This window comes from Monodelphis domestica, chromosome 1 (assembly GCF_027887165.1).
Source record: "Monodelphis domestica isolate mMonDom1 chromosome 1, mMonDom1.pri, whole genome shotgun sequence".
Classification (NCBI taxonomy): domain Eukaryota; kingdom Metazoa; phylum Chordata; class Mammalia; order Didelphimorphia; family Didelphidae; genus Monodelphis; species Monodelphis domestica.
Genome location: NC_077227.1, coordinates 79,168,091 through 79,189,402, shown reverse-complemented (window position 1 = coordinate 79,189,402; position 21,312 = coordinate 79,168,091). Strand labels below are relative to the sequence as shown.

Here is a 21,312-nt window from a genome sequence, read left to right as displayed (position 1 = left end):
GATGATAAAACAATCACTATAAGATCAATAAGATTGGAGTCATGTCTCATCTATCTTTATACCTTCCTTCAGCAATCCTCACAGAGCACTTCCCATAGTAAGCAATTAAATTTGGAACCATACCCCAAAGTCACTAAACTGTGTAAGGTCTTTAGGCTTGTACCCCAAAGATATCAAAGAAAGATGAAAAGTAGTCACATGTGCTGAAATGTTTATAGAAGTTCTCCAAGTTACTGAAAAGAACTGAAACTGAATGGGGTACACATCAACAGGAGAAATGATTTAACAAATTATGGTATATGAATGTCATGGAATATCAAAAGAAAGATAAGAGGGATGTATTTGAGAGAAACTTGGGAAGACTTATGTGAATTAATTCGGTGAAATGATCAGAACCAGGAGAAAAATCTATACTATGCAAAAAATTTATGTATATCTGCATATACATATATATATATATATGCAAACAATTTGAAAGACTTATCAACTCTAATCAATGTAATAACTAACATGATTCTAGAGAACCAATGAGTAAGCATGTTCCCCACCTTCTGAAAGAGAAGAGATAGACTTAGGGTGCAGAATGAGACATGCATTTTGGGGCACAGCTAATGTGGAAATTTGTTTTGGTTGATGATATAAATATTTGTTACAAAGGTTTTGTCTCTTAATTTGGGAGGAGAGAAGTTGGGAGGGAGAGGGAGGCTAGGAATAGGATTACCAAAAAGAAAAAATGAAGAAAAGGAAAAAAGAGATTAGAGAGGTATTAGAATATGTTTTTGAAATGCACAGAAAAGAATATAGAAGGAATTACAAAAAAGTAGGACAACTTTGAAAGTTACATGCCAGAGCAGCTAGGATGCTTAGTGGATAGAGCACCAGGCCTAGAGATGGGAGGTCTTGACTTCAAATCTGACCTCAGAAACTTCCTAGCTATGTGACCCTGGAAAAATCACTTAATCCCAATTGCCTAGCCCTTACTTCTCTTCTATCTTGGAACCAACACACTGTATTAATTCTAAGACAGAAGGTAAGAGTTATTTTTATTCATTTCTTGTTTGACTTTTAGAATTTCCAGTTTAATCTTTAATTGGGGATTTTTAATTTGTTCTTTTTCTAGTTTTTTTTTAGTTGCATGCCCAATTCATTGAGCTATGTTTTCTCTATTTTATTGATATAAGCAGAGACATAAATTTCCCCCTGAGTATTGCTTTGACTGTATCCCATAAATTTTGATATTTTGTCTCATTGTTATTCTCTTCAATGATATCAGTGATTGTTTCTATGATTTGTTCTTTGACCCACCCATTTTGAAGAATTATTTAGTTTCCAATTAATTTTTAATTTGCTTTTCCATGAACCTTATTGATTATAATTTTTATTACATTATGAACTGAAAAAGTTGCATTTATTATTTCTGCTTTTCTGCATTTGCTTGTGAAGTTTTTATGCCTTAGTATATGGTTAATTTTTGCATATGTACTATGTACTCCTGAATAGACAGTATATTCCTTTTTATCTCTATACAATTTTCTCTAGATAGCTATTAAACTTAATTTTTCTAAAATCTCATTCACTTCCCTTTATTCTTTCTTCTTTATTTTTTAGTTAGATTTATCTAGTTCTGATAGGGGAAAGTTGAGGTCTCCCACTAGAAGAGTTTTACTGTATTTCCTCCTTAAGATCCTTTAGTTTGTCCTTTAAAAATCTGGATAGGAGGGGGCAGCTGGGTAGCTCAGTGTATTGAGAGCCAGGCCTAGAGATGGGAGGTCCTAGGTTCAAATCTGGCCTCAGACACTTCCCAGCTGTGTGACCCTGGGCAAATCACTTAATTCCCACTGCCTAGCCCTTACCACTCTTCTGCCTTGGAACCAATACACAGTATTGATTCCAAGTAGGAAGGTAAGGATTTAAAAAAAAATCTGGATAGGAGGCAGGTAGGTGACTCAGTGAATTGATAACCAGGCCCAGAGATGGGAGGTCCTGGGTTCAAATCTGAATTCAGACACTTCCTAGCTGTGTAACCCTGGCAAAGTCACTTAACTCCCATTGCCTAGCCCTTACCACACTTCTGCCTTGGAACCAATACACAGAATTGATCCTAGAGAGAAGGTAAGGGTTTAAAAAAATATCTGGATGCTATATACCATTTGGTGCATATAAGTTAAGTACTGATATTTCTTCATTGTCTATACTATATCAAGATATAATTATAGAAGGTAAGAATTAAAAAGGAAAGAAAAAAGAAAGTTACATTGTAAATTTATTATAAACTTGAAAAGCAAGTACATGATAGAGATTTGAAGTTTCGTGTACCTCAGTGTATATATGTCATTTTAATTGATATTTGTTAAATTTAGAATTTTTTAAATGGAAAATAATTCCAAAGTGAATCTTTAATGTTTTCTGAATGAAAAATAAATCATGAGATAGTACAGCTTGTGATAAGATGGGAAAACACATGAGGTCTTTTAGGGAATTATGAAACCCTCAAAATCAGTACTATAGGTGGAACGACCTAAGGAATCAACAGACTCCTTTAAACCACAATCATTTAGAAAGCTAGACTAGATAAAAATCTAGTCTAAAAAAATTATGTATGGCAAAGAAGACCCTCAATCAAGGATGATTCTTCAAGGTGATTGTTAGACCATCACGCCCTCTCTTTCCAGCCTATACCCCGATCTATTGAATCTTGAGAATGATATCAATGCATATCAATACACAAAGTTGAGGAGGTGGATGTGGCTGTGATAAAGCTTCCATGTACAAAATTGTCCCTGATTCTCAACACTGTTCATTTTACCACTTCACTCATTTGAAGGAGACTATCTTTTTTGAGGATATGTGAGAAGCAACATTGTCAATTTAAGCCTGTACATAACTTTTAAAACAACAACAAATATTCCTCCTCTCATCCCTGCCTTCCCAAAAAAGTAACAGACACAATACCAATGAAGGAAAGATCCATGTCTTACCTTTTGTCATGAACTCAGAAGAAATATACAAATTTCCAGGTCGGTCCTGACTTTTATCTGCAAATACTAAAGAACAAAGAATGCTATATAAAAGCCAATATGAACCTCTATAGAATCTTCCTGGAATGATTGCAAAATATCTTATAAATTGTGTGCACATGGAATAAAATATTATTCTGCCCTAAAGAAAAAAAATACCCTAAAAAAATCCACAGTAAGTCCATCACTGAAATAGAGACAACTAAAGTCACCAAGAATATGGAGGGATTCTTAATGAAAAGAGACATAAAGATTAGCTTTCCAGTATAGAAGGACAAAGGTACAGAAAGGAGATAAACAAATGAACAAAATCATGAAATGTTCAGAGAAGAACAAAATATTGATGATCTAGTTAAAGAGTGACAAGCACCCCTCAAAGCTAAGTCCAGTTTAGGATTCATTCAAGAAAGTAACATATCAGGTGTACAATTACAGAATTCACTATCCCAAGAGGTGGTTCAGGCTGAAAAAATAAATTTTAGACAAATAAGTAGATAAGAGAATTCTCCTGGGTTAATAAAGAACTAGAATATTGGTGATAGGAACACATTCCTAACCACAGTCTTCAGTGATTGATGGTCCTGGCTTTTATGACAAGATCATTTGTTGTTGGTTAACCTCAGATTCTGTGCTTTGTGACAGTACCCTTCTCCTTCTAGCTTCTCCAATCTGTCTATTTTAGTCTAATGTAAACCAGCAACTCAACTACACAGCTTCATCTTACCACACTATGGAGGAAACTGGTGGTACAATCAGTCATTCAACAAACATTTATTGAGTGCCTACAATGTACAATGACTCTGCTAGGCACTGGAGATACAAAGGCAAAAATGAAAGGGCCCCTTCCCTCAAGTAGCTTACATTCTTTGGTGATCTTGGTAGGGGAACAATGCGTGTGTATATGTGTATATGTATATACATTATAAATACAAAGTTCAAGATCACTTAAGAAAGATGGGAACTAGCAGTTCAGGAGATCAAGAAAGTTTTCATATTGAATATAGTACTTGAGTGCAATATTGAATGAAGTAAGACATTCTGTGTAGTAGTGGAGAGAAGGGAGAGCACCGGTTGCCAGTATAAAAGCATGGAGGTAGAAGAACAGGAAGAAGGCCAGGTTGATTAGATTGTACAGTGTAGATAGGGCAGGAATATATAATAAAACTGGAAAGGTAGGTTGGGGCCAATTTGTGAAAGGCTTTGAAAGTCAAATAGAAGAGGCAGGTGTAGTGTAGTAGATAGAGAGCCAGTTTTGAAGCTGGGAAGAAAATGTGGATTCAAGATCCTTCCACAGACATTTACTTAATCCTGATCAAATCATTCAATCTCTCAATGCCCCAAACAACTAAAAGTATAAATAACAAAGCAGGTACTGATCTGCATTAGTGGAGGGGGGTAAGGTGGTAGATTGAATTAAAAAGAGTTCCCTATGCCAAAAAAAAAAAAAAAACCACCTCCTGGATCACTGCCTCCTCATAGCAGAAGGGGTTGCATACATAGCTCAAAGAAACTATGAGCTATACACTGCGGAGTTACCCAAGATGGGCAGGTCATAATAGAGAGTTCTGATAAAAAGTGATCCACTGGAGAAGGAAATGGTAGATCACTCCAATATCTTTGCCAAGAAAACCCCAAGGACAATATTAAAATGCTAAAAGATATGACATTGGGAGATAAACCACTCAGGTTGTAAGGCTTCCAAACAGAGGACAAAAGGACCTATTAGAGTCCATGTGGTCATGGAAGCTGACACAACTGAATGATTGAACAATATGCCAGCAAAGTGCCAGGTTTGGTTCAAAAATCTAAAGAAACAAAAAACAAATTTGGAAGCTCATCTATTATCTCAGAAGTAATAGTAAGTCCCAGGAGTTTATTGAATAGGGAGATATTGTGTTCACAGATGTTCTTATGGAAAATCAATTTGACATTTGCATAGAACTGTGATGGCGAACCTATGACACGCATGTCAGCACTGACACACGTAGCCATTTTTGCATACAGGGAAGTATGGGGCTGCATACTGAGAAGGACGTTTTTTTCTCAAAGTGACATACCACCTGAGTTATGCTTGTTTTTTTTTGGCTAATTTTGACACACTAAGCTCAAAAGGTTGCTCATCACTGGCATAGAAGATGGATTAGATTAGAGATAGACTGAGGCAGAAAGGCCAGTTTAAGAGGCCACTGAAATAGGACAGGCAACAAGGTGATAAGAGACAGACCCAAGGTGGTGGTTATATGTATAAGTCAGTCAATAAGCATTTATTAAGATGTATGTTGTACATAAATGTGAAAAAGCACAATAAAATAAAACTGAACACTGTATCATTATAATGTTCAAGCTTGACTCCAGAGAAATACTGAGAAAATGAACCTTCCTCTCTTCTTTTCAGAAGTGGAGGAATATTGATATGGAATATTTCATATGCTCTTAAAAACAACTGATGTGGCATTTGGTTTTGCTGGACTGTTCCTTTGTCTTCTTTCTTTAAAAATTTTTTGTTACAAGGGATACCTTGATAGTTGGGAAAGTAATGGGGCAGGAAAATATTCAGAATACAGAAATCACAACAAAAACATCAATAACTTTTTTTAAGTAAAACATTATTTATTCAATTGAAATCTTCAGTGATAAGTGTATGTTTCATTAAAATATAGCAAAAAGAGCTATAGGAGTTATTTTGACTCAGGCAATATTATAAGAATATAAATTCCTGTACCAGATCTGGTAATTTTTCTTTATTCTAACTCTTAAACCTACCTAGAATTGGTTGTCCTGGAAGTGGTTGAGGAACCATTTAGGAAGGTTCCATTCCTCCAAGAACTCATAGTCTTAGCTGAGATTTATAATCATTGAACAGTAGGGAAATACTCTTTTGAGATTAAAGAACTTTTTTTTGTTGTTCGGATTCCTGGAATGGATTTCACAAGATTAGTGCATTCCCTAGGCAATATTATATGCCACCAGTCTTACCTTTGCAAATATATGGTTCACTCTGGGATGCCTGGTAAATGCCACGAGGACTGGTCTCTGGTCTGGGCACAGGCACTGGGGGTCTGTTTGCCAGATCCATAGGAAAAGTATTGTCATCTTCTACTGTGTGATAAACATCATCATCCACAGCATCAGGGAAAGAGTTTGGCTCTAAAGGGCCCTCTTCTACACTGTTGCCTAGGAAAAGAAGAGAAGCAAATGACCCTACTAGCTTGGCAGAAGGTTGTCATTTCTGGAATATACTTAAAACCAGTCCTTGCAGCAAATATAGACACACAAAGAAAATGATGATATTTATCACTTTTTACTTGTTTTCCTCCATACCCCCAGCCCCTAGGAAATTATTCCTATTTGAGGATCATCTTATAGCAGAAGAAGGTTTATCTCTGTAGCCTCATTTTACTCCCTGGGATCTAGCCCAACATCTTATCTGAACTCAGGAAACAGATGATACTATTAAGAGAAAAAGGAACCATCATCCCCCAGATGCTTGAATGGAATGAAGAGGGGCCCACATGACCCGAAAGGTTCTAATATTCTATTTTCTCTCACCACTTGCTATCCCATCCTACAAGGGAATGACATGATTGAGAAATTTAAGGAAAAAAATCTAGCTTCCCCTCCCTTGACACTTGGCATCCTACCTGTTGCTTGGGGAGGGGTTCTCCGTGACTACCCTAACAAGCTAATCCACTTCCCAGCATTAGTAGGCTAAGTGTTAGCTCTCTCACTTAATATATCTATTTTAACAGAGCCCTTCTGATGATAATGACTTACCTAAACAAGATGATTTTTTAAAAAATGATCTTTTAAAGTTAAAAGCAGGCTAGAAAGTTTGTTTGTTCTGAATTTGTTTTATTTATCTATTTATTTACCCCTTTTTTTTTTCAGGAGGCCTTATCTATCCTTCTAAAAATGTGTCACATTTTTGCTGCCTACAGGGAAGGCCAGCTTTCTCCTAGACCCACACAAAGCCTTGGATTACAGTTATCCTTCTCTTATTCTTCCACCCTGCCTACAACACAGCTTTTACCTTCCAAAAATTTACGAATGATGGAATCCTTGGTGGTCACAGGAAAGGATTCTGCGGGTTTTGTGTTAGATGCACTGGACTGAAGCATCTCTACATCTGGAAGGAGAATTTAGAATTTAGTCAGTAAGCGAGCATTTACTTATTACATGCCAAGCACGGGGCTACAGTTGCTGAGGATATGAAGAAATGTGTCCCCTGCCCTCAATGGACTCATAGTCTACTGGGGAAAGCAATATGTAAATAACTACAAGAGATATAGTCAATAGAAATTCAAGGTCGTCTCAGAAAGGGCTTGGGGAGGGGATGGACAAAGTGAGATCTGAGCTGAGTCTTGAAGGAAGCCAGGGAAGTCACAAATTACAGGGGAGGAGAGAATATTCCAGGAAAGAGAGTCACTGGAAAGGGATGGAGTTGTGTGGTAGGAACAGTATAGAAGCCAGTATCCCTGGATTGTAGAGTATATATAGAGAGTAAAGTGTAAAAGGCTGGGATGTAGGAAGGGATCAGGTTGTAAAGGGTTTTAAAAGTCAAACAAAGGATCTTTATAATTGATTTTGTAGCCATTTGTCTTTTAAAATAGGCTTTCTTTCTCGAACAACCTGCTAGGGAGGCATGAAGTAAGTCTCTGAGGGCTCAGATTTTGCAGATGGGTAAACTCAGGTGAAATAGTTTCCCTGAGAGGTTCACAGTGAGTAGGATCTAGTGAATAAGTAGCTTAGTAGAAAGTGAAATTTAATATTTTTATCTCTTAATTCCCAGCCCTGACCATATTTATCTAAGAGAAGAGATCTAAGAGTTTGAACTTAATTCAATTGGCTAAATTGTGCCTCAAAATCCACTATTAAAAAAATTAGATTAATGGAAATGCTTAGCAAGTGAGGTATTATGATTACTTTTCCTTGATAACTATAGGATAAGAAGAAATGAAGTCTCATCCTCATTACCTTTATTGTTGAAACTCTTCCTAAAATACATTAATCTACTTTACTGCCTTACTAAGTATAGTAAATTGAATATAATTTGATCCTTTTTGATAGCTTAAGATTTTTAGTGTGTCAGAGGCATCATTCCAAACAGAACTATAGACATGAGAGGGTCATTAAGAGATGATCCAGTCCAACAGGCGACAGCGGTTGTCACTTGCCCCACAGTCAATGATTACTTCTATCCTGAGAACTCTAGCTGTCACAGGTATCAGAGATCCAGATGACACTAGGCTGACCCTTCAGGAAGTTGGTTTTTAAAGACAAACTCCTAAACTAGGCTGATTTCTTGCAAGCTGCCTATTTTTCTTAAAGAATATAGAATATGGTGGTTCAATGGATTGAAAGCCAAGCCTAGAGACAGGAGGTCCTTGGTTAAAATATGACCTCAGACACTTCCTAGCTGTGTGACCTTGGGCAAATCATTTGATTCCCATTACCTATCCCTTACCACTCCTCTGCTTTGGAACGAATATACAGTATTGATTATAAGATGGAAGGTAAGGTTTAAAAAAAAAGGAATATAAAATATGATCATTTCTTGGAGAATTCAGGTGATTTCAGTTCCAGCAAATCAAGGTTTTCCTCTTTATACTTGCCATTGTAAACCTTAAAATTTCTTAGACTTGTGAATGTTGGAAATTTCCCCATTGGGAAATCTCATACTGGAAAAAATTTCCTACTGATAGTAAGAACTCTATTGGAATGTGAAATCCCTTGGCATGGGAGGATCCTTCTCCTCCCTACCTAAGACTACTTTAGGACAGAAACCTTTTGCTAAACAATGGAAAGGGCTTTGACCTATGCTTAAGCATAGAACAGGAAGTTCTCTGAGTCATGATTGATTTTAGAATTGATACAATAGAGATACTTGGAATGACAGAACCAGGTCTTGAAACTACAATCTCCACCCTACTCAGAGTAAAAGGATTTAGGAAGGGCTGCAGCAAGGATCAAGATTTAATTATTTGAGAATATGACCTTCAACAGACATGTGCAAAGCCACAGACCTCTGGGCGGTCCTGGGTTAAGCTAGAGCCACCATTGGCACAGGGAAGACATGGACAGTGATTGGTAGATGTGAGAACTGAGGGGAGGGAACTTAGATGGTTTCCTTAAAGATAGCGGGGTCTGAGGACTGGGGGAGGTTGGAGAGGTTTTGCTCTGAGCGAGGTGGCTCTGAAGGAGGACTGAGCAGGTTGCTCTGTTGGAGGACCAGGAGAGAAGGCTGGCTCTGAAGGAGGAGAATTCTCTGGAAACATTTCTTGAAAGGAGGCTCTCTTGAAGGTGGAGCCTGAGGTTGGCATGAGAAGCCTTACCTAGAGAGATCTTGGGTGAGTGATAAAACCAACTGACTGATTTATTCATTCTTATTCCTTTCTTACTTTCTCTCTTTTTCTATTGATTAAATCAGTGTATTATAAATTAAATTTCTCTATAAAACCCAGTTGGCTTGGGCATATTCATAAATTGGGAATATATTCCCTGGCGACCATCTTATATTTATATAAAACCAAGACACAGTAAAAACATATTTCAGCGGTCATAATTGATATATATATATATGTACATATATATATATGCATATATATATATATGTACATATATATATATATATTTCCCTTGCTCCCAAACATTTTAATTATCACACCATGGAAGTCAAGAAGAAACAAGAAAGAAGAATCACTGTGTTGAGAAAAAGGGTTCATCTCTTTTTGCCCAAAGTATATCCCTTTACATACAAAAATCTATTATCTGTGAGTCTTTTTTACCTAGGAAGAGGATCCCTAAGATTTTTTTCCATGCATATGTGTCCATTTCTACATGAGTCAGAATAACATGTAGATCCATATGTCATGTACATGTACGGGAAGCAAAATAAACATAATCCAAAAGAATCCCTTCTTCTTCCAATGAAAAATTTTGCATTATGCTTATCTCTTGATTATGCTGGGTTTGTGGTATGTTACAAGCACTTTGTTGTATTACATTACAATTGGCTAGGACTGGTTGGTCTCTCAAATCTGTTTCCACTTTTAACTAATTCTGCATCTTATATGACTGCCATTTAATGATGACTCGGGGTTCTGGGCATTTAGAAAGTACCCTGTGACTTCACTAACTGAATCAACCAAGAGCCAAATTTCATGTATTAAGTGCCTACTATGTGCCAGCAGGCAGCTTGATGACTCAGTGAATAGAGCTCTGAATCTGGATCAGGAAAACTTGAATTTAAAGCTGACCTCAAACTAGCTAAGTGACCCTGGAAATGTTGCTTAACCCTGGCTGCCTAGGAAGAAGCTGGCTGGCTCAGGGGACAGACAGGGTCTAGAGTCAGAAAGACCTGAGTTCAAATCTGACTTCAGACACTTAACTAGTTGTATGACTGGGCAAGTCACTTAAATTCTGTTTGCCTTAATCTACTGGAGAAGAAAACTGCAAACCACTCCAGTATCTTTGCCAAGAAAACCCTATGGACAGTATGGTCCATAAGGCAGAAACAGTCTAAACAACCCAGCTAAATAACAATGTGCCAGACACTTGAGATAAAAAAAAATTAAAATAGTTTTTGCTCTTCAAGGAGCTTCACATGCTAATGCTAACGAAGTTCTGTGGACTAAAAGTGCTCTGATGCCAACCAAAGGGTATTCTCTAAGAAAAAAAAAAGGCCAAATGACTATAACTATTTAATTGGGTTAGGATTTATCATTTCAGTTTTCAAGCAATTAACTAAGCTTCCATTAAGCCATAACTATGCCTAGAGCAGACATAGAAGGGTGGGGATTGGAGCAAATGACAAATTACTACAAAAGATGGAACCTATGGGAGAGAAAAGTGTCCCCACTCCTTTATGTTAACCCACCTGAGACAAAGGCCCATTCTTACCAGGGCAATTATGGCACTGACCTTAGAGCAGTTAAACTGAAAACAAGTAAAACTTGCTGGACTAACAAACAAAAGAAGCATTTATCAGGCATCTACCATGAAAAGCAGCATGAAGTAGTGCCCAGAGACTGTAATAATCAATATTAAAACTTGTATTTGTAAGAAAATGGTTAATAGTAATTTCAAAATGTATATTTCAAAATGTAAATTAATTACTTTAAGGCTAGCTGGCTTGAAACTAAATGTAATAAATAATAGCTATCATTGATATTGATACAGCTATAGCTATTGTAAAGATTAAAATTAATATTCAATACTGCAAGTATTATTTTAATACCATTTATTAAAAATCCACTTAGAGCAAAGACAAATTAAAAACTGGAGAAATGAAAAAAAAAAAACAACAGAGAAAAGCCAAAAGGTGCTTCCTCCTTCACACAAATAACAGCCCAAAGAGCCTGTGTGGGCAGAAATGGAAACTCAAAATTCCCATCTATGTAAGGAGATGCACAAACAGGAAAAGGAAAAGGGGATTGTGGGAAATGTAATCTCTAGAGTTCAAGATTCTAAATCAATACACTATCAGGGCCAAACTGATTTGGGCGGTAGAGGGACTTGCTTGAGGCAGTTTCATATAACGATATTTATTATTCTTTTTGAAGTAGAGAGAGGATTAGGAAGTATGAATAGGTTAGGAGATCTATTATAAAATCCTTATTCTAATAAGTCTAAATAACCAACCCAACCAACTGTCCTCACAGGACTTCTTCTTGTTCACCAAAGTGAACCTTCACTTAACTATATTCAACTGGCTAAAGATTAAATTCTATCTTACTACCTTAAACTAAATTATAATTCTTCATATATGTATAAATCTTCACAAGTCAAAATGTAGCACTTATGTCTCCACTCTCTCTCCTGGAAACTATCACAGAGACAGTGTAATTGCTCTTCAACTCTCCCTGTGCCTGAGAGGGGGAAAACTTCCTTTCAGTAAATCAGACTCTTTCTATGGGAAAAACTCTTCAGTGAATAATCACTCAACTTCAAATAGTAAGTCTTCTTATCTCCAACCTTATTTTTCTGTCGTTTTCTCTTCCACTGCCACCAACTGTCTCCTAGACCCAGAGAGTAGAAAGTCACTCCTGACCTCTCAGAGTGTCAGAGAAGATGGAGTCCAGAATTCTCCCTTCACTGACCTTTATCCTTTTTGCTTAAAGTGGCCACAGCAAATTATCTCTTTCCCCTTTCTTAAAGGGGGCAGCTCAAAGTGTAAACATCCTTACTTCTGAGCTAAAACCCTTGCTTCTAACTAGACAGAATAACCTAAATAAATTCTTGTCCTAACAAGAACCAGCCTCAAAACCAAGAAAACTTCAAGTCTTGCCTCTGATGAGTACTGGCTTGTGTGACCCTGGATAAGTCTTTTAACTTCTTAGTATGCTCTCAGACAGTAAGTTACAGACCTGCATTGGTGAAGGAATCTTCATTTGGAGTTCCCTCCACCAATGACCTCTCTGATCCATCTATCAGACAGCTGGAGAAATGCAAAGTTTAAAGATGACAAAGCCCCTCTGGTCTTTCTTACTCTAAACCCATCATTCTATCAACTGTACCACCTCGCTTTGAAGACTCACATTTCTACATTCTTATGAAAAAATGAGCCAAGCGTGACATTGAATTCTAAAAAAGCAACAGCCTAATACACCTCATAAAGCATGAATCTCTAATCCTTAGGCATGTGAAACCTTTACTCCTTTCAGGAGTGGCTGACTTTAAAATAAGAGCCTGTTAGAACACAGAGCACTGTAAAACCTCTGTTATCCCCAGAATAGTGCTGAAACAGAAAGTACCATCTCTTGCTTAAAGAAAGAACCTTTGACCAGTGGTACAACAGCTGCACACCTGACGATTGTAGCAGGGTTGCTCTGTTGGCTTGTTTTACCACCCAGAAGGAAGAGAGCACAGTGATTGGTCATGTCTAGAAAATGCTACCCGTTTCACATGAAAGACACAAGAAGAACCAGAAAATGGGGGGGGGGGGGGAAGAAAATAGTGTAAGATGGTAGAAATCTTGGTAGCAGAAATGGTGGCCATCAGAAAGAACAGTGAGGCAGATGGGAAGCTTATATCCTCTAACAGTAGGAACCAGAATGGAAGGGATAGAGAAAAGAAGGTACTGTCCTTTGGTCTGAGAATCTGAGGCAGAAACAAAGCAGGAGAAATTAGATGCTGAGTGGCACTATGGATAATAGTAGACTTGAGAGTCAGAAAGACCTGAATTTGAATTCTACCCCAATACTTACTAGTTGTGTGACCCTAACCCTGTCACTTAATCTTACTTTGCTTCGGTCCTTTCATCTGCAAAATGGGGACAATAATACTTACTACTGATCTCAAAGGGTGGTTGTTGGGATCAAATCAAGAGAGAGAATACAAATAAAGCTTTGTAAAGCTTAAAGCTCTATATAAATGCTAGATATTGTTATTCTTATTATTAACAACTTTTTTAAAAAATGTCATCAAATGTAAACCATTGTGCCTATGGAACTGTAGTCTTTGCATGAGCATAAGGAATTTATACTGTGTATGTGAGCCAGGTGTATAATGGGGGTGGAGGGGAGGGCAGAAAGGAAGACAGACAAAAAGACAAGAGGCAGATGGATAGAGTAACAGAGAGATCAAGACATCTGTACCTCCACAGGTCCTGAGGGGATCAGTGTTCAATGATGAAGGCATACTACCAGCCATTATTTCAATGCATATAGTAGAACAACAGAACAGATTAGGACCCCATCCCCAAGTTTCTGTTTCTGTTTCTGCAATCACATCTGTAGCTCAGTTTCATAGTTGGTCTTCATAAGAATGACCTTGAGTGACTCAGGCAAAGTTAACATATGTTCCTTATACTCCAGCCAAGAAGAAATAGAAGCATACAATGCATCCTGGGAATATTTTCAGTAGAGCAGCATGAACGGAAGGGTATTGGATAAGACATCAGAAGACCTGGGCTTAAATCTCAGCTTTGCCACCCACTACTCCTGATTTTTAAGTCACCAACTTAAAAATATTCTTCGAAAAGGCAGTGTATTTCCTATCAATAGAAGCAGGGTCTGGAATCTGAAATTTTGTGGAAGGCATCCTAGTATCATTAGTAGAGAAAACACTAATCAAAATCTTTGGGTTTAAATCTTAACTCTGCTGTTTCCCAACTATATGAACTTAGGCAAGTTGCTTCAGTTCTTTAACTCTTGGTTTATCCATCTGTAAAATGGACAACTAATACACATTCCTTTCAACTTTGGAATAACATTTTCAGATTCAGGGTGGAGTATTCTAGAAAATAAGTATATTACAGGTAGTTCAAGCCTCCTAGAACAGTGTGAGAGCCTTAAACATCAACTTCAAATCTAGATATCCAAAGGCAGAAGAGGGGACCCATAAATCAAATGGCAAAGTATTTAATATGGACAGATTTTCTTCCTTATCTCTCATCAAAATAAGGATAACAATTCCCTCTGAGATGTAAATTATGACCGAGGATGGGAGAGATGACATAAGACTAGACCAAAGGATTTAGCCTGGGGTGTGGGGGAATCTTCAGTTGCATGGCTTCTGAACTCCTGAGTGCATTATCTTCCCCTTTCCAACATTTTAGCCACAATAAATCTTTCTCAGTCAGCAGCTCCCAGCTTGTTCTCAACAGTCAGCAGGCAAATTATGGAGCTGCCATTTTTCTTGTTCTACCACCATGTTTGCTTCTTCCACGTGGCGCTCTCTCTCTCTCTCTCTCTCTCTCTCTCTCTCTCTCTCTCTCTCTCTCTCTCTCTCTCTCTCTCTCTCTCCTCTCTCAAATTAATTAATTTTTATTAATTTAGAATATTTTTCCATGGTTACATGATTCATGTTTTTCCCTTGACTCCTCCCTCCCCACTCCTATAGCCAACAAGCAATTCCACTGGGTTTTGCTTGTATCATTGATCAAGAACTATTTCCATATTATTAATAATAGAGTGATTGTTTAGAGCCTACATCCCCAATCTTATCCCCATCAACCCATATGATCAGGCAAATGTTTTTCTTCTGTGTTTCTACTCCCACAGTTCTTTTTCTGGATGTGGATAGCATTCTTTTTCATAAATCCCTCAGAATTGTCCTGGATCATTGCATTGCTGCTAGTGGAGAAATCCATTACATTTGATTGTACCATAGCCTCTGTGTATAATGTTCTCCTGGTTCTGCTCCTTTCATTCTGCATCAATTACTGGAGGTTGTTCCAGTCCATATAGAAATGGAGGAAAATCTGGTATTTTAGAAATTTAGTGGGATTTATTTTTATTTTTTTAAACCTTTATCTTCCATCTTAGAATCAATTTTGAGTACTATTAGTTCTAAGGCAGAAGAGTGTTAAGGGCTAGGCAATGGGGGTCAAGTGCTTGCCCAGGGTCACACAGCTGGGGAGTGTCTGAGGCCAAATTTGAACTAGGACCTCCCGTCTCTGGGCCTGGCTCTCAATCCACTGAGCCACCCTTCTTCCCCCTTTAGAAGGATTTAGATTTAAGACAAACTAAAAAAAAAAATATGTTCCCCTCTCTACTCTCAGACTGTTAAGACCACCATATGACACTTAGTTTTGTATTCTCTGAGCTCCTAGGAGATACTTAGAAAATCACTATTATTTACGTATAGCCCATTTTTGTCTGAAAACTTCCATTTGTTATTAGAACCCTGGGGGGGGGGGGGGCAGCTAGATGGATCAGTGGATAGAGAATATTGATACATAGTATTGATTCTTTCTTTTTTTTTTAACTTTTTTTTTAAACCTTACCTTCCATCTTAGAATCAATACTGGGAACAACAGCTGGGAAGTGTCTGAGACCAATTGAACCCAGGACCTCCCATCTTTGGGCCTGGCTCTCAATCCACTGAGCTACCTAGTTGCTCCCCATAGCATTGATTCTAAGAAGAAAGGTGAAGAAAGGAAGAAAGGAAGGAAGGAAGGAAGGAAGGAAGGAAGGAAGGAAGGAAGGAAGGAAGGAAGGAAGGAAGGAAGGAAGGAAGGAAGGAAGGAAGGAAGGAAGGAAGGAAGGAAGGAAGGAAGGAAAGAAGGAAAAGACCCTAAAGTATCAGCAATTCACAAATAACTAGCATTCACAAGGAAGAGAAAAGCTTCCTCCAATCCAAAGCTTTCTTGTTGGGTCATTCCTAACTCCACAACAGGTATACCCCCCCCCCCCCCCCAAGGCTTATCAAAGGTCAGCAGTTAATCAGACTGCTTAATACAAAGGCCTCTCTGTTCAGCTTCCAGTTCATCTCATGGCTTTCAAATGGGGCTGTTTCTTGCAGTCTTACACTTCTCCTTAATCTGCCAGGGGAAAAATAAAAAGCCTAAAATGTGGAACATTTTTTGGTAAGTGAAGACACCACTCTGAGTAGTCATTAAATAAAAGCAGACTCCTTGTTCTAGGGATAAGAGATACTGGAGAACTGAGGAAAAGATAAAACAGAGGAGGTTGGAATGAGCAAAGGAAACTGGTTTTTCAGAGTTTCTTGACTCTTAATATTTTAGAACAAGAATTATTAACTTTGGGTTCATGGAAACACAAGCTTTGTGGATAGATTTTGAGAGTCTATGAACTTAGGTGGGGAATATATATATATATATTATGTGTTCACATATTAGATATATATTTATGCAATCATTTCAATATAATTGGTCCCCGTTGTAATCATTTAAAAATGTTAATGCATTTTAAAACATAATTGGGCAGCTATATGGAACAGTGGATAGAGCACTGGATAGAATTAATAGAATCTGGAAGATTCATCTTCATAAGTTCAAATCTGCCCTCAGACATTTGCTAGCTGTGGGACCCTGGGCAAGTCACTTAACCCTGTTTGCCTTTGTTTCCTCATCTGTAAAATGAATTGGAGAGGTAATGGTAAACTATCTCTGCCCCAAATAGGGACACAAAGAGTCAGATATGACCTAAACAACTCAACAGCAAAAATAAAAGCATGATTCTGTGTGGGGAGGGTTTTCCCAGGCTTCTCTAGACTACCAAAAGGGTCCATGACATAAAAAAAAGATTAGGAGCTCCTGCCCTAGGAGAAAAATCACAGGGTTCATTTGATTTCTTTTAACTTCTCTCCTCTCCTCTTGCCATGTTTGCTGCTCTCTCTAACACTGTAAGTCTGTAATACTTTACTTACCTCAATAAGAACTTTATTATAAGCATCCCACATTGGGTGTCTGGGGGAGAAAACACAAGGGAAATAGGTTTTGGATTCCTGCCCAAGCCTGGAAGTTTTGTGGGAAGGAGGGGAGAAGAGTAGACCAAGAGAGACCAAAGGAAAGGAGCCAGGGGCTGGCAAACTTGTCTCCAGGCAGGGTGGGATTCAGATCCTGGGCTTTCAGCTGTAAGAATCCAATTCTTCCCAGATATACGGCTCCCCTCTGCCAGGAGTTCTTTGGGATAGAATTCCTAGGGCCAAGCCTGAGCCAGTCCCCAGGGGTCTGGCCAAGGAAGCCCAGGGAAGTCCTTATGTGTGACAGGTTGCCCTCCCTTCTGACCACCTTCCTTCTCCAAAGGTTTATCAGAATATAAACCTGAAACCAGTTTCCATTCAAGGCCATTGCCAAGAAGCAGGAATAGAATGGTTTCAGTGACACTAACGTTCTCTAATTCCAAAATATCTTCCCACCCATCTTCTGAGGCCTTTCCCTGTTCCAACACTGGTTAAGGCCTTTTGCTTCACATTTAGAAAGAGAGTTTAAAATGGAAAATATAGCCAAAAATGATAACATGAATAGGAACTCATTGACACTGAAGAGTCAATGACAGACCCAAGAGTTTTTCCAGTTTTTTTTTTAATCCTTACCTTCCATCTTGGAGTCAATACTGTGTATTGGCTACAAGACAGAAGAGTGGTAAGGGCAGGCAATGGGGATCAAGTGACTTGCCCAGGTTCACACAGCTGGGAAGGGTCTGAGGCCAGATTTGAACCCAGGACCTCCTGTCTCTAGGCCTGACTCTCAATCCACTGAGCTACCCACCTGCCCCCCTTTTCCAGTTTTAAGAGGGAAAAGTGGCTAAATAAAGAGCAGTTGGTGGTGCCTGAATTGAGGTGCCAGGGATGGAAGGGAAGAGCCCAGAAGAAGGAGGCTGGAAATGCTCAAGCCAAGGCTTTGGCTTCACAACTTTGCCCGTGGCTGACCTCACTGACCTTCTGCCATATTTAGACAAAGAGAAGCTGCTCTCTGGTATTTTATATCCTGGGCTGGCACACGGGCTGGCAGCGCAGCAGGAATGTCGGTATGCAAAGAAACGAGAACAAACTGTAACTGGATGTGGGAAAGGCATGCAATAAAGCAATCTATACCTTCTATCTAACATGTCCTGGGATGGGGGATGGGGTCACTTGGTGTGTCAGGGAAAAGAATCAGGCTCAAAGTTCGAATGCCTGCTATGATGCCCAGTTCTGCCACGAGCCACCAATGGGACCTCAGCCAGACTACCCACCCTGCCCTGGACCTTGGTTTCCCTATTTGTAAAATGAGAGAAATTGGACAAGATGATCACTGAAGTCCCTTCCAAACTCTAATATCCTCTATCATGTGACCCTAGGAATTTTTCTGAGATGATTTATAAAAAGCATAGAAATGCCACAGTCATTCTGAAACCAGCTTTTTACTGTTCAGGATGGTTACATTTTCAGTGAGAGCATTTGCACCTGAGAAATTTACAAGTGCTACTAATCGGGGCTTGATTAATTATTTGGTTGGTCATCAAGACCTAAAAAATGACCAGAAGAAATATTAATAATGCACATTAAACTTAAAAGTGTGTCCTAGGTATGTATTTTTTCATCCCCAAAGAGTTTATTATTAAGCATTTACAGCATATGCCTGGTTGTGAGAATGTTTAATAAATAATTAATCCAACTTCCTCATTTTATAGATGAGGAAAATGAGGTGCTGAGAAGGGAAGCAATTTGCCCAGTCATATTGAATAGAAGCAGAATTTGAACTCTAATTCCATGACTCCTCAGGAGGCTATACAATTATTCCAACGATGTCCCTTCAAAAATACACTGGTTATTAGGGACTTTGAACTCCCAGGAAAGAGATACCCAATTCTCCTTTTCCTTCTTTGTTCATTGTAGAAGAAAAAAGGCTCTTGAGGTAGATAGATTAAGGGGGGATTAAAGTTCTTTAGGGGCAGCTAGAAGGCATAGTGGATAGAGTGCCAGATCTGGATTCAGGAAGACCTGAGTTCAAATTCAGCCTCAGACACTTAATACCTGTGTTACCTGGTCAAGTCATTTATCTCTGTTGGCTTTCAGAAATGGCAAACCATCCCAGTATCTTTTGCCAAGAAATCCTCAAATGGGATCACAAAGAGTTGAGACAGATCCTTTTACTTTCAAAGAGTTAACATCAAAAAGGGAAGGAAGAGAACGTGGAAACAAATAACCATGGAAGGAGGGAGAGTGGTGGTGAGGAAATACTCAGGCAAAGTGCAATAAAAGACTTTAATGAGCACAAAATTGTTTTCAGCTGGTTGATAAGAGAATCAGGAAGCCTTCATAAAAGAATGATGCCTGGAAGCAATTGATGCTAACAGATCCTGGATGGAGGGAAGGGAAGAGGAATCCATTCCAGGTATGGAAGATGGTAGGAGTAATCAAAAGAAGATAAGACTGGACAGGTAAGAATGAGAGGAAGATATTTTTCTACTTTGAATGGAGGATGAGAGAGGAAACAGTATAAGTTGAGGGGAATACAGGTACATCACAAAGAGATGGCGCCCTAGCAATCTCAAAAAACTGGATCAAATTTTTTGACCCTCCCTTCATACCAGAGCAGTTTGAATTTTTCCTATTTCTTTTATGAAATGTTTACAGTACCTTATTGTAAAATTGGGGTTAAATATTTGGTCATAAGCTATGGTCTTGTCAATGTTAAGTAAAAACATGTTTCTAATCTTTTTCTGTGTCATCTGCAGCTTCCACAAAACTCCCTCCAAACTTCCCATTTAATTTCTTATGCTGACCCAATTGTGAACAGTGAAACTGTGATAGGGGAAAGTCATGATGTAGAAGGCATAGCTGTACTTAGGGGCTGCTAGGTGGCTCAGTGGATAAAGTGCTAGCCCTAGCCAGAGGAAGACTTCATTTTCCTGAGTTAAAATCTGACTTTAAACACTTACTAGCTGGGTGATCCTGGGCAAGTCACTTAATTCTATTTGCCTTAAGTTTTCTCATCTGTAAAGTAACCTGCAGAAAGAAATGGCAAACTACTCCAGGATCTGTGCCAAGAAAACTCCAAAAGGTGTCATGAGAGTCAGACAAGACTGAAACAGCCAAATGACAAAAAATGAATGTTTTGGCTTTCACATAGGGTCGGTGGTGCCCTTTGCCAAGTAGGAATGGACTATTTTGATTACCTACAATAGGTACCAATACAGACGTACCCCACAGAGTGAATCACTTTGACTACAGTTTCCCAGCAGCAGGGATAAAACCAAACCCCATAGTGATGGCATTTAGAATCGTCACAATAAAATGAAACACATTTCCCCCTCTTTTTCCTTCCTCCACAGGCAGTTTCACCTAACATGTTTTCTCAGAACCAATAAATAGTGTGGGATGATGAATGACTGCAAATATTTGCTTGATGAATGAATGTTCCACTTCCCTCTACAGTAGAGAGCTTCGTGCCAAGACCCAGAGAGCCCTAATGACTTTCAGGATGTAGGCTTCCTTGGTGTGACTATCAACTAATGTGCCTGGGTTTAAATGAGTACTCTACCCTTCAAAGTAGTCACCTTGGGAAGTCATGCAATTATTCCAACAATGATGCTCTTTCTTAAAACATTTTTGGGACTCCTCTTTGAAATTTCTCCTCCTGTTTTCCTTATTTCTGTCAAAGGCACCAGGACAATTCAGTCACCCATGTTTGCCCCCTTGGACTCTTCTTGGATTCCCCATTTTTTCCTTTACCCTACATGCACCATAAGTAAGTCATGGCTTGTTGATTCTAGCTCAGCGACATCTCTAAAATAAGATACCCTTTAATAATACTCTTATGACTGCTACCCTCATGCAGGTCCTCAGCACCTTTCACCTGGATTCTCACAACATCCTCCCTGCCTCCTATCTCTGCCCCCTTCAATCTATCCTCCATAAAGCTGCCAAATTGGCATTCCTCATACACAAGTCTAAATATGTCACTCTTCTGCTCAAGAAGCTCTGGGGCTCCCTCTTGCCTCTACGTTAAAAATAAATATAAAAACTCTTCTGGTTTTATAAGCATTTCACAATCTGGCTCTACCTTAGACTGAAACCTTTCCAGGTTTGCTGTTCATTATTCCTCTTTCTACATTGATCTTCC

At 38.6% G+C, this 21,312-nt stretch overlaps 1 protein-coding gene across 5 annotated transcripts in view; it reads right to left on the bottom strand.

Annotated features, from left to right (window-relative positions):
• The window catches only part of PIK3AP1 (phosphoinositide-3-kinase adaptor protein 1), a 141,290-nt gene that overhangs the window by 27,800 nt on the left and 92,178 nt on the right, over nt 1–21,312 (bottom strand). For 3 of the 5 annotated variants that reach the window (XM_007478700.3, XM_007478702.3, XM_007478701.3), the window contains exons 9-11: nt 7,048–7,143; nt 5,994–6,191; nt 2,979–3,044 (exon numbers count right to left, since the gene is read on the bottom strand). In XM_007478700.3, coding sequence (XP_007478762.1) covers nt 2,979–3,044; nt 5,994–6,191; nt 7,048–7,143 — 360 coding nt within the window. The remainder of the gene's footprint in view (nt 1–2,978; nt 3,045–5,993; nt 6,192–7,047; nt 7,144–21,312) is intronic. The other 2 variants (XM_007478703.3, XM_007478704.3) reach the window with 1 other exon arrangement.